This window comes from Bos indicus, chromosome 13 (assembly GCF_029378745.1).
Source record: "Bos indicus isolate NIAB-ARS_2022 breed Sahiwal x Tharparkar chromosome 13, NIAB-ARS_B.indTharparkar_mat_pri_1.0, whole genome shotgun sequence".
NCBI classification, from domain to species: Eukaryota; Metazoa; Chordata; class Mammalia; order Artiodactyla; family Bovidae; genus Bos; species Bos indicus.
In genome coordinates, this window is record NC_091772.1 from 61,155,277 (window position 1) to 61,169,086 (window position 13,810).

General features: G+C 52.4%; 1 protein-coding gene across 7 annotated transcripts in view; it reads left to right on the plus strand.

Annotated features, from left to right (window-relative positions):
- Positions 1-13,810, plus strand: part of HM13 (histocompatibility minor 13) — a 38,948-nt gene that overhangs the window by 16,185 nt on the left and 8,953 nt on the right. For all 7 annotated transcript variants that reach the window (XR_002182009.2, XM_019972206.2, XM_070801455.1 and 4 more), the window contains 6 exons: positions 3,618-3,706; positions 5,499-5,584; positions 5,682-5,807; positions 6,504-6,561; positions 9,454-9,537; positions 12,469-12,505. Coding sequence is in view for 6 of the 7 variants with exons in the window: in XM_019972206.2 (XP_019827765.2) it covers positions 3,618-3,706; positions 5,499-5,584; positions 5,682-5,807; positions 6,504-6,561; positions 9,454-9,537; positions 12,469-12,505 (480 nt within the window). In the remaining variant the exon portion in view is untranslated. The remainder of the gene's footprint in view (positions 1-3,617; positions 3,707-5,498; positions 5,585-5,681; positions 5,808-6,503; positions 6,562-9,453; positions 9,538-12,468; positions 12,506-13,810) is intronic.

Sequence of the window (13,810 nt, forward strand, 5' to 3'; positions counted from 1 at the left end):
TGGAGTTTTCTTAAGTATTTTCTCCTAGAAGTCTACAGTACTGTTAAAATTTTGGTTAGTTGTTTGTATGTATCCCCAAACATAGACCTTCCTCAGAATCCAAACAAGGACTGCAGGTTCAAGACAGGAAAACTGAGGCTCAGAGAGTGTCACAGCCTTCAGGAGCAGAGTGGTTTTGAGCACGGGTCTAACTGTGCAGCCACGTATTTTTTGTAGTTTTGGCGAAAATGAAGGAGAAAAGAGAGCTTAAAGATGGGGCCTGGGCACGCGCTCTCCGATGGGCCTGTAGTCTCCTGAGGACAGCCAGAGGAGGGTTCTGTCTGCTGAGAGGCTGTGGGGGCTGAGCCCCAAGCCAGGGAGTCCAGGCGGCGGTGTTTGTGGGATTCCTTCCACTTCCCCAGCTGCCGTGAGCCTCCCAGGGAAGAAACCACAGCCTGGAGTGTTAAGCAAAGTGAGGGCCCACAGCCTGCCTTCACCCGCTACAGCCACCAAGACTCATGCCTGTGCCAGTACCCTTCCTGCCAAGGGAACCGTGCAGCTTATTTTTACCACCTCTGAGCTCATATCCCACCTAGCTGACCTTTAGAGGATAAGGTCCCTAAGACCACGATCTGCAACCCCAGGAGGGAGAGGCCACACACCAGTTTGCCCTTTGCCTTCACCCCCAGGGGAGAAGGGCAGCAGGATGTGGTTTCCCAGCAGAAAGCAGTGACCTTTAGGCTTGACGTGAGCCATCAAGGGCTGGAAGGAGTGAGTCTCTGCCTGCTACAAAACCTGCATTCAGCAAGCATTTACCAGCTGCCTCTCAGGACCCTTGCCCTTAAGGCAGGCTCACACCAGCCAGGTTGCTTGTCTCTTGCCCCGTATTATCCAGCAGCCCCTCTTCTTGGGATAACAAAGACATCTGTCTAGAGACTTCATACTTGGAGTTGAAGCTGCAGTTAAGCTTACAGGGTGCCAAACATTCATGTAATCCTCTTAATAATCCAATGAGAAAGGTATTGTTACAGTGTTCCAAATGAGGAGACAGTTGCAGGAACAGTTAAGTAACTTTGCCAAGGTCACACAGTTCAATGGCAGAGCCAGGATTTGAATCCAGGAAACCTGGCTCCAGAGTCCATGCTCTCAACCCCTTTCCCTCTGCTTGTAGGGCTCCTAAGTTTAGCGCCTCAGGCCTTCTCTCTGCCTCTACACACACCCTCTGGCTTCATGCTCCTGAAACGTGATTCAGTGAACAGAGCTGAAACTGGCTTCCAGCCTCATCCCTCCCAGCTGCTGCCTCCCACCTGCTCAGAGCCTGTTTGTGGAAACCCACTCCCAATTGCATCTTGTATCAGTCGTGTCTACATGATCACAAAGCCTTGTCATCATTCATGTCATACCTCTGTAGACGGGAAGGGATTGGCTGTGTGTTGAATGGAAACTTAAGGCCCAGAGATAGTTCTTAATCCACATTTTCTTCCTCCAAGCTCCAGGGTCTTAGAGAGCTCCCTTTTCCCTGCCTTTACCTCTGTGCCCTGGGTACCCCTTGGCCTGGGTCCATTTTCCTTTAGCTGGGAGCACCATTGTGGATTTGCCTGCCCCATCAGTCATCAGTCTGATCTGGCATTGCTGAATGCTTTCAAGTTCAACCACCTGCGATGATAGACATTGAGTACTTATGACCCCTGTTGAGGATCTAACGCTGGGCTAAACTTCTCCCTCTCCCCTACTTTCACAGCAGCTCTTTGAATCAGGTGGTATTATCCCCACATTCAGCAGAGAGACTGATGCACTGAAGTGAGCCCAGGGCCTCATGTGGCAGAGCAAGCATCAGGGCTGGGCCACCCCGGTTTGTGTCTGCTCCACGATACTGCTTAGTATCCAGACCCAGACTGAGCCAAAAGCCCTGGTTTTCCGTTCTGTTCTGAAGGCAATCCAAAAAAGAAAGTCTCTGCTCCCTGCCAGGCCAGGAAGTAGACCATGCTGAGTAATCAGAATGCTTCCAGAGACGAGGCCAAGCCCATCCTGAGCCACAAACAGGCCCCATGGAAGGAGTGAATGTGAGCCCGCTCTCGCCCAAGGGGCTGTGATTCATCTCACTTATCAAGTCCAGCCGAGTTTGTAAAAATCGCAGGCCTGGCAAATTATGGAGTGGGGTGACCATCAGGTCATCTGACTTAATAGATCTGGAAGGGAATCCAGGAATATGCAGTCTTTTTTCTTCCCATGTTTAATTCCTTTTATTTGTATTCCGAAACTGACAGCATGGTTATTACTCAAATTAGAGGTGACAATAATTCAGCTTATACTGTTCCCGCTTTATCTGTGTTGGCACAGTTTATATAATAGTTAAGGAATCATCCAGAAGGAATTGCTGCTTGCCAGCATCTCTAAGTGTTCTGGGAAACGGATAATTAAAGGAAATGGTCAAAACAAATCCCCTCAAGAAGAATACTAGTCAACTCAGGCTTGCTTTCGGGTCTGCTAACTGCTAAAGTGTGCTAGATTTTTGCAGGATTTAAAAAACATATTAAAGTAGTTTCAGACACTTAGAAGGATTTTTTTGGGGGGGGTTTGATCCCTGAGTCAGGAAGATCCCCTGGGGAAGGAAGTGGCAACCCACTCCAGTATTCTTGCCTGAAAAAATCCCGTGGACAGAGGAGCCTGGGGCAGCAGTCCAAAGGGTCGCAAAGAGTCACTGAGTTCCAAGCACACACACAAGAGGCTACCTGTGAAAGAGTGATTAGATAGCCATTTTAATGGGAAGTCTCCAGTAGCCTCAGAACGCAAAGGAAACTGCAGCTTTGATTTGTCACACTGCACACACCTGGATTGCGCTTGAAATAAACAGACTTCTGAGAAATTGGGACAGAGGGTTTACCTTTTTGCTTCTAGAGTCAACAGCAAAACTCACGCCACCTCACCATCTACCTCTCTGTCTTGAGCCCAGGAGAAAGGGCTATGCATCTCATTTCCCTTATGAGTCTGCCCACAGTTTGTGCATCATGGCTTTACTGTGGACCAGGCTAGGTCCACTGCCTCTGGCTGGGCAGGGAGCTGGCAAGGATGTGGTTTATCTGGGGCTATTTGCAGTTAATGGTCCCCTCTCAGCTGCTGGCCTTCCAGCCGCCTCAGCAATATGGGCCCAGGCATTCTCACTCTAAAGAGTCAGATCTCACCGGGCTACTAGTCGGCCCCTTATTTCAGCTCTGCTGTCTGCCTAGACTCAGCGGGTCTCCTTGAAGAGTCAGGACTTACCCTATGCAGGCTTAAGCCAGAATATGCATTCTTGACGGGACTCTCATACAGATTGTGGATAAACCAGACTTTGGAATCCATTGCTGTCCTAAAAACTGTTTTATGTGAAAGTCTGCCTCTTTTGTGTTTCTTGGGTAATAACTAAGAGGCTAGGTTCAGGTCTCAAATCAGCTCAAGATACTGATTTCCCATGTAACCCTGGGCAGTCACTTGCCCTCTGAGGGCCTGTTTTCACATCTCTACAATGGGCACAATAACACCTACCTCTCAGGGCACCTGTGAGGTTGTTGGGAGATAACAGCTTGTAAACAAATGTCTGGGGTTGTGGGACCCCCACAGGGGCTCTGTTTGCCAACCTGCTTTATCTTTCCTTTCAGCCCTCTCATGAATAAGTTTTTTCCAGCCAACTTCCCAAACCGACAGTACCAGCTGCTGTTCACACAGGGCTCTGGGGAGAACAAGGAAGGTCAGTGCTGCCGCCACCCCCTGCCTTGGCCGTACCTTGGATTTCTTCCCGCTCCCTCCCCTCCCCTTTGTCTCTCCGATACTGGGACTCCCCGGTACAGCAAGTGATGGGCAAGGTGGGCTCTGGGATGACATCCCCACTCTGCCGCTGGGTGCACACTGTTACCTCTCTGAGCTTTGGGGGGTTTTGTTGGGCTTTTTTGGTTTTGTTTTGGTTTTTCATCTGTAAAATGAGCATCATAATGTAGTACCTCCCTTATAAGCATGTTGTTAGGACTGTGAGTAAGTGATGAGTGGAAAGCATTCAGCACAGCGCCTGGCTCAGTAAACAGTAAACAGTCGGCTCCTGAAGCTATTTTTATCATGTCTGTTTTTAGTGTGATTACTTCCCTAGCTATGATTTGAAAAGGAGGTTCCATGGCTTTTGAAAAAAATGAAAGCCACAGGGAATTGGGGAAAGCCTGGGTCCTGTGAGTGAGTTAGGGTGTGGGTTCGACTGCTGTAACAGGATTATCAACAGCTTGGACAGGTGGAAGGTATTTCTCTTTTGTGTACAAGTCTGAGCTTGTGAATGTCACACTTGTTGGGGATGTGCCCAGCACACGCTGCCTTGTCCCTGGAGAGCAGCGATTTTATATGATTCCTTTGTGCATCTGTAGGCATCTGTGCCCAGTCAGTGACCATGGGGGTTTTCACCTGTCTTGTGCTCTGCTGCACTCGGGTCAGCGGGTCCAGGGTAGCACACCATTGCTTTGCAGGCTGTCCCAAAGGACGGAGAGGCAGCTGTTCCGCAGGCCCATTTAGCTGCAGGGGAAGCTGGAAAATGTGGCTGAGAGCTAGTTGGCCTCGTTTCCATCAGGGTATTGTCACCACAGAGGGGTGAACAACGGTTGGGGCCAACCAGCAGTCCACTACAGTCTGGAATCTGAAAGGAAAGCCTGCGCTCTGTAACCCTGGGCAGGCTCCACCACCTCTCTGGGCCTCCTCAGTAGGACACTCGGAGATGATGGAGAAGGGGTCTAACGTCAGGATGTCTGCCACAGGCTCCCCAACAGAGCAGGCTCAGGGCCTCCCGCTTGCCACTTCTCCAGGCCTCTCTCTCTCACCTGCTTCCTCCTCTACTGGTGACACAGGGCTAACCAGCAACCTTCTTGACTCCTTTGGCGGCAGAGTAGAAAGATTCCTGAATGAACTGGGACCTTGCAAGGGCCTTGGGCTCAGTGCAGTCAGCATTGGTTGAGCACCCACTGTATGCAGGCTCTGTGCTGAGTGCTTTGTAAGGACCACCTCACTTGCTCCCCATGGCAGTCCTATCAGAGAGGTGCTGTGACCCCCATTTTTTTGTTTTGTGTTTATTTCTTTGGTCACACCTCTTGGCATGTGAACCTTCCCCAACCAGGGATCAAACCCACGCCCCCTGCAGTGGAAAGGTGGAGTCTTAACCCCTAGACCACCAGGGAAGCCCTGTGATCCCCTTGTTACAGATGAGGAAACTAAAACTCGAAGAGGGAGCCGCCTCCCCAGCTGGCTGCCCAGCTGCTAGTGCAGAGCGTGGGCTTCTAGCACCGTGGACCACCTCCCACTGACCCTGCGTCAGGCCTGGGTTCCCTCTGGGCCTCCATTCCCTCCTCTAGGAAATTGGAGAGTCTGGGGTTGGGGAGGGCTCCAGTGAGCACCCCCAGCCTGTGGGTCTCTGACGGAGCCCACAGCCATGCCCTCCTCCGTCCAGGGGCTGACAGGTGGGAGGGGCAGCCCCGCCCCGGGGAGTGGACTTACCCGGCCTCTCTGCCCAGAGATCATCAATTATGAGTTTGACACCAAGGACCTGGTGTGCCTGGGCCTGAGCAGCATCGTTGGCGTCTGGTACCTGCTGAGGAAGGTGAGTAGCCAGGGCCTAGGCAGTTGCGGGGGGTGCTGGAGCGCTGGAGGGGCAAGGTGGTGACCGGTGAGGTGGCCTCACTCTCGCCTTCCCCCAGCACTGGATTGCCAACAACCTCTTCGGCCTGGCCTTCTCCCTTAACGGGGTGGAGCTCCTGCACCTGAACAACGTCAGCACCGGCTGCATCCTGCTGGGCGGGCTCTTCATCTACGACATCTTCTGGGTGAGTCGGGCAGGGACGCACAGGAGGTCCGGTGGAGGGCAGCCACCTTGACCTGCAGGTAAGGCCCTAGATCAGGTCCTTTCTGGGGCAGTGCCCTCGGCTGTGAAGTAGATGACAGAGCAGAGTCCCACCCCTGCTCACCGAGAGCTCACCTTTCTTTGCCCTGTGCCTGCCAGCCGTCCTCTCTCCCTCACAGTGAGCCCGGCAGGGGATTGCTTATCCCATGTCTCTCCAGCAAGCAAGTTGAGGCTCAGAACAGCTGAGGCAGGGGTGGTTAAAGCAGAAGAGTGGACACTGTTGAGCAAGACACTGACCGTAAGGACAGAGACTGTGCGCTGGGCTAAGGGACCTGCCACCCTTGCTGAGAGGCACCCCTGAATGAGTGGTGCTGGAGGACTTCCTCTCTTGGGAAGGACAGAGCCCTGACCTGACAGGATGCCCAGCCAGGGCATCAGAGATCCTTTCCTAACTCCTTGGACTTGCCCCTCATTGCTGTCCAGACAAGGAGCCCCAGGAAGTGTCCATTTAGCCATGTCGTTGGCTGCCTCATCTCAACTTTACATCTGCTCTGGAACCCTTCTTGGCTCCCTGTCCCTCTCCCGCCCATCGCAGGCAGCCCCTTGTTGAAAAGCCACGCACAGCCATTCCTTCCCATCTGCACACACTTCCCTCCAGACTCCTCTCTTCTCCTTTTAGGTATTTGGCACCAATGTGATGGTGACAGTGGCAAAGTCCTTTGAGGCACCAATAAAATGTAAGTGACCACCCCACCATGGGGAGCCCGTCTGCCCCCACCCTGGTGTCGCATTCCCGCATGGTCCCTGATTCAGTTAATACCCTCCCTCAGCTGTTTCTTCTCCAAGTTCCCTGGTGTCTAGGGCCTGGTTTCCTTCTCTTTGATTTGTCGGCTGTATTCCCACACAGCCATCCTCTGGCCAGCTGGTCATAGAGAGCGGTGTCTAAAACAGCCTGTGGCAAGGCAGGCGGGGCCTCCAGAGGAGGACACCCCCACATCAAGACCTGGAGCCCCCTCCCTGGATCCCTGTAACACATAACCAGCAGGTGTTGTCTGCCCCACTCCTCTCACACTTCCCTGGTTGTGTTCTTCAGTGTATCCATTGTTAGAAATATTAGAAACCTCACCTACAGACCTCTGTAATGTGGAAATGTTGTCCTTTCACTCGGCAACAAGCCCGGTGGCGGAGCATCTAGAGTTGGGTTTATGACCATCGGTGGCATCGCCAAGAGCCAGGGTCACCTCAGTCCTCCACCCCACCATTCTCAGCATGTTCAGGGGCAGAAAAGGGGAACTTTATGTCTCCCTTTCATCAGAGAGGGATGTTTTTTCCTGAATCCTCCCTGCAGCCTCTCTCGTATTTCACAGGCCAGAATCAGGTCACAGGCCCAAGTTCATTGTTCCTCATCAGAGGGGGATGAGAAAAGCATGATGAGCTTGGGGTTTAAGCCTTAGACTATCAAGAACCACTCCCTGGCATCGCGAGACCCAAAGAGGAGTACGGAATCCATCAGACATGATGGAAGGAGGAAGGGGGATCCTGTTGGGCAGTCAGGATGGAGCCGGCCCCAAGAGCCAAGCAGCAGCTGTGCTCCTCATGGTCTGACTCCACAGCTGCACACGGGTCCTCTCCGTGAGCCAGAGAGAGGCTCACAGTCACACGGCTGCTCCTAGATGCTGCACAGGGTCGCGGCTCAGTGACCCCAGAGGAAAGTTCCTCCCAGCTTTGGCTTGGATGAACCCATGGGGCCTCTCCGGGCCCAGGAACTAGGTTCTCCCATTGGGAGTGGTACAGAGGACAGGGTCACCGCCTTCTGCAGTGCTTGGGGGCAGTGTTTTGAGTTGGCAGCCTCCCAGAACCAAGGGTGTAAGGTGAGGGCAGTCGTGCAGAGCAAGAGAACAGATGCTGGCCAAGCCAGAAGAGCAACTGTGCCTCACGTGCTGTGATGGATGAACCCAGCCAACAGGTCAGGAAAGCTTTCCTGGGTCCCAAAGAATGCATATGCGTTTAGCAAGCGTGAAGGGGCAGTAGGGGCATTTGAAAGAGAGAACAGCTTCAGGCCAGCACTGCAAGCAGAAGAATGCGTGAAAGGAGCAGAGAATCGGAGAAGGAGCATGGTGACTTTAGGGGAGCAGCAGAAAAGAGGCCAGATTTGAGGAAGCCGAGGATGGCATGTCAGGGAGCCCGGCTGCTGCCCAGTGGGCAGTGAATGAGCCATTGGAAGACTCTGGACAGGGAAATGACAGTCCCCTCTGGTTTCTGGTGTTTGGAATTGGGGATTTTGTCTTATGGGGAAAGCTTGTTGCCCTCTACTGCTAGGAGTAGTCTAGCAGAGTGGTTAAGTGGACAGTTAGTGAAGTCAGAAAGTCTGGATTTGAATCCCATATTTGATACGTGCTGGCTGTGTGGCCTGAGTGGGGAGACTTCATCTCTGTAGGTTTCCAGATCTGCCACTCAGGATTGAATGATAGCAGGTTTAGGAGGCTCAGACAAGGAGGGCTGTAAATCGCTGTGACTGTATTCAAGGCAGGAAAAAGTGGACAGGGAAGGACTCTGTCCGATTCATTAGGGAAGCACAATCTTGGCCCAGAACCCACCCGTCTTACCTCTGTTTATATGCCATTGGCTGGAGCTGGGTCACATGACCACCCCTAGCTGAAGGGAAGTCAGGAATTCGGAGACCAGATTGTCCTGACTGTCTTAGCCTTATACCATGCTTGATTCATCACCTAGGAGGGCAGCCTCACACAGAAGCAGGACTGGGTTAGTAAAGACGTAACAGTTAAAGTTAACGGTGTGTTCAAATAACCTAATCTTCATCACAACACTATAGGGTCAGTTCGGTTGTTATACCCATTTTACAGGTGAGACAATTAAGGCCCAGAGTAGTTAAGTAAACTGTACAAAGTCACACAGCAGATCCAGGATTCAGACCCACACAGTCTGACCCTGAAGCCCACACATAACTGGTGAACTTCTGCTCCAAGGCTGTCTGGGTGAAATCCAGTTACAGCTGCCCCTTGCCATAACTGGACATACAGGGAGGCGTTTTCCTCAATCTGTATTTATCCAAACAAGTTGGCCAGCAGGATTTCTGAGTAAGGGGCTATAAGCAAGGGGTTTGTAGGTATGTAGCCTCCTCCTCGACTGAAGTGACTTAGCAGCAGCAGCCTCCTCCTCATCAACAGGTACAGAAAGCCTGTAGCCCAAGCTCTTCCTTCTTCAGAACAAGGCTCTGTCCACATGTCCTGTGGTGAGATGGAAAGCCTATTAGATGCCAGCACTGTGTGGGCTCTTTCATCTTTTATATGCTGGGCTTTGGGGTCAGTCCCATTTAACCAAAGAGTTCTGGCTATTAAAAGGCATTGAAATTGTATGACATGTGATAAGTTATAGCTCAGTAAAGGCATTAAACCTTTAGCCTAGATGATTCTAGATTCTTCCTGCTCTAACTAGCTGTGATTCCAGATGGACACACCCCCCTTCAGCTCGTCAGCATCCTCTTGACTCCCCATTCCCATCCTCCCACCCAGCAACGCAAGTGTGTAAGTTCCATACACCAGAGATGGAGGCTGGGAGTGCATGAGCTGGCTCTCACCAGCTCCTCACATCCCTGCCTCCCCCTCCAGTGGTGTTTCCCCAGGACCTGCTGGAGAAGGGCCTGGAAGCGGACAACTTTGCCATGCTGGGACTCGGAGACATCGTCATTCCAGGTGACGGGGCCAGGGCAGGGGCCAAAGTGCAGGGGGTGGAAGGGGATTCCATGGAGAAGGAGTCGTCCTGTGAAACACAGTCTCACTCACCAGGAGAGGGAAGAAGGAAGGGTTAGGCTGTGCGATTCCCCCATCATCACCTGCCCAGGGTTTGGTGAAGGGGGTCCACCTCAGCACACATGGAGCAGAGGCGTGGGCTGGACCCTCGGAGGAATGGTGGTGAGCAAGACTGCCCTCATGGAGCTTGGCTGGGTGAACAGACATTACTCGAGAGCTGCAGAAATAAATGTATATGACAGATTGAAATATAAGCACATTCAGTGGCAGTCTTAAAGGAATCTGGGCCCCTCACATTTGCACGTACACACACCCTTCCCAGCGTTTACAGGTGACACAGGTGTGCTAGAACTGCCACAGTCTCCTTGGCCCCCCTCTCCCCAGTGCTGGGAGGACACCAGGGAGAGCACGCACTGTGCGTGGACACGGGGCACACAGCTGTGCTCCTGTGTCTGCAGTTTTAGCAGAGGGACCAGTGGCCTGCACCTGCCTGACCACACGACCTGGCCTCTGGGTCCATCATATGTGTGTGGGTGCTAGTCAGCACGCCTGTGGATATGGGCACAGGTACGCCTGTGTATGGGCCTGAGCATGGGCACGCATCCTGGGGGCCTGCAGCCCAAACTGCTGGTCAAGAAACTGGGCAAAGCTGAGCTGCCTCTCTCAGGGCAGCTAAAACGGCTGAGACTTGGATGCTGTGTGCCTGGAAGACCTAGGCCCGGTGACAGAGGTGCTGCACACCCAAAGAGCATTCTTACTCCCTAGTCACAGAGGCTCGGGTCAGAGGGTTAGAAGCACCCCTGGTGTTTGCTTAAAAGAAGAAAGCTTGGAACAAATTAAAAGCCAGTTTGTTTTCCAGTGTAGGAAGTAATAGCCATCCTGCTAGTGAGCGGGAGTGTACAGGCACTTCTGTGTGACACTTTCCTTTTATGATACGTATGGTGGTGAAGCAGAGGCTTTCTCTCTCGTAGCAGTGAGCAACCTGAGGCTCAGAGGTGAAGGGACTTAACGTAAATTCACACACTAGCCGGCAAGAGGGACAGGACTCAGACCAGGTCTATCTGACTGCAAAGAAAGGTGATGCTGTCAAAACCGCTTTTATGCAGTAACAACCATAGTAAGATCACGATCCTGGAGCCGTCGTTTGTTAAGCACCTGGTGTTTGCCAAGCAGTATGCTCAGTGTTTTCTTATATATTATCTTTGCTACTTTTAGCAGCCCGATGAGGTAGAGAGTATTTCCATTTTGCTGATGAAGAAACTGAGGTTAAGAGAGACTTGCCTAAGAGGTCATGCATGGTCCTGAATCCAGGTGTCCCCATAGCTTGTGGTGCTGGGAGGCAGGGAAGAAGCCCCATCAGGGATGAAGAAATGTGTTCGGTTCGCCCTGCAGAGCAGGGTCTGTCCAGGCACCCACAGACTTCCCAGGCGTCCTTGTTGGGTGGTGCTGGGCTCCAGGCCTGCACAGGACATCTCTGCATATCCATCAATCCCTGTATGTATCAGAAGTCTTCCAACAGTCACAGTTGGTGTGACTTATTGCATCCTCTCAGATCCTCAGGGATAATCTTGAAGGAAGAATAGGTTGCGGGGTGTTATTTTAAGAATCAAATGCAGTATTATGAGTAGAAGAAGCTCTTGGGAGCTCTGACCTGTGGATTAGTTGAAGAGCAGTTGTAGAATTCAGCTGCCAGGGGCCACTGAATTCCTAGTTTTGTTTCCAGAAAGGCAGCATTTGTCTGTTCTCACCACCCACCAGCTCCCAGCTGTAGTCTTCGCTGGGGACTAAATCATTTTCTTCTTTGAAATGAATCACATCTTGCCAGTCGGTGCTTCTCATCAGCATAGAATGTTTGCTTCCTAAGAGCTTGCTCTCAACCAAATGAGGTTCAGCCCTGCTGTGTCTGAGCCCAAAGACAAGTCAGGGAGAGACACAGGGATGGCCATGTGTGTGCAACATACCGAGGCTGGACTGGGTGGCTGTGTCTCAGGGACTCAGGTTTCTGGGGATGACTAGGCCAGATTTCAAAGTGCAAATAGGAGTGCAGTGGGTGGACAGAGTTCACTGTCCCCACCTGAGCTCCTGCAGAGCCTCCTAGTGTCCGCTTCTGCGCTCTCCCACCCACCAAACAGCTGCCACATGGGTCTTTTTCGAAATCTTTTATGTTATTCTCCCACTTAGAACACTTCCAGAAGTGTCCCCTTACTCCTAGAATAAAGACCCAACTCTTCTCGCCCCCACGGGGCCCTGCCTGGCAGATCCGGCCCCCAGCATCTCCTACTCTGGGCTGCAGCCTGTCCTGCCACACCTCCTGAGCTCTGTTTCCTCAAGACCTTTGCACATGGTCTTCCCTCTCCCTGGCAAGTGTCACTTCCTCAAAAAAGCCCTCTTTCCTCCCCACCCAGCACCCCCAGCTTGGGTCTCATGCCATGATAGACCTTGCCATGACACAGGAGCACCCTTTCACAGTTACAGTCTCACACTGGTCTTTGTTAACATTTGATCAGCATGCCCGCCCCAGGTTTTGCTCCCACTGTATTGCCTACAGCATCTAGTGCCTAAGCATCCTGTAAATGTTTGGTTGCACCCCGGGTGGTACAGCAAATGGTGCTGTGAGGTGCCAATCAGTGTGGTCCCAGGCCAAAACAGTCTACCTGGAACAGTTCTGCCACTTCCTCCCTCTTCCAGTGAGGCTTCCCCATTGTTCCAGGTGGACTGAAGGTAGAGAAACAGGATTTCTGCTGGCAGTTGGCAGTCTCAGCCACACCTTGTCCCCTGATGATTGCTCTGTGGCTGAGAATGGCAGGCTGGGACCCAGCTGTCAGTTGTATGCTTCTTCCCTATCTCCATCTAACCCTGGTTTTCTCCCCGCAGGAATCTTCATTGCCTTGCTGCTGCGTTTCGACATCAGGTAAGCCACTTAGGAACCCTAGTCCTCAGGTTCTACAAGTGAGGCCTTCCCTGACCCAGGCAGGAGATTCTCTAGGGCTCCTCCATTTGGAGGAGCCCAAAGAGGGTACCTCAGGTCACAGACCCTCCACCCAACAGCAGCCGGAACAATTCTGATTTTATCTGCATTGTACATTCTGAGATTCTAAGTGCCCAGAGAGCCTGGAGAGGGTGGGGAAGGTGTGACTCACAGGCTGAGGTGGAATCCCAGAAGGTCCTGGTGGCGCCCCTAGTGCTTTCTCACTGAGTGGTCTTGGCAAGGAAACTGACCTTTCCAGGCAACGTTTCTCATCCTGAAGCTAGTGGTCGTTCCTGCCTGGGGCTGACGGGGACAGTGTGGAGGGAGTGCTGAGACTGGCTGGCCTCGGTGGCTCCCAGGGCATCCAGCAGCAGGTGCAGCCCTCATTGCCACCGACTTTTATCAGCCACGGGTCAGGTCTCCGTATCCCAGCTGCTCTCGCTGTTACCCACCCTCTCCTTACTCAGACATTCTTCAGTCCCTTGTAGAAAGTGAGCACAAGGGAGAGGGAAGGGGGCCAAGCTGAGCCACCACTTGAAACTCAGAAAAGGTTGCACCTTTTCAGGTGGGTGAATGCACCTGGGCAAAGCTGGGCCTGCCACCAGCAGGTGGCGCCCAGTCTTCCTAGAGGAGGGCTTTCTGCATGTATATGCTTAATTTTGAGCTGGTTTATGGACTATTCCTTAATCTCCTTATGTCCAGTAGTTGCAAAAACAGTAATAATGTTGAAAGTGGTAGTGAGAAACCCATTGCCAGCATCATGGAAGTCCAGGCTGCATGCAGAACCGAACTTTTCCGCTGCTCACATCACTCTGGGTTGTTTGGGTAGGGCCACTGTGGAGCCTTTGGGAGGGACCTGGCCGGTCTCTAAGTAGAAACACGTCTGTGCTGTGCTGGCTGCTCTACTGCTAGGTTTCCAGAGGTCATACAAAGAGAAACCTATAGGAGTCTCCAGGCCATTTGCTAGAGAACCAGGTTCAGCTGGCAGCACCCTCCAAGGAAGAATCCTTGTCCTGCAGGTCCTTGGGAGCTTGTTCCAGAATCTGCACCGTTCCCAAAGGGAGTCTCTTGTACTCCAGGCTGCACAGCAGGACTGTTCTCAGTGGACTGCGGCTCCCAGCTCGGAAGCCGCCAGGGCAAAGGGAAAGGAGTCGGTCCCCCTTCATTCCACAGATGTTGCTAGACACACACAAAGGTCCTGAGCTGGCTTCGTGAAAGGGCATCAAGTGATGGCAATGCCAGGATGCT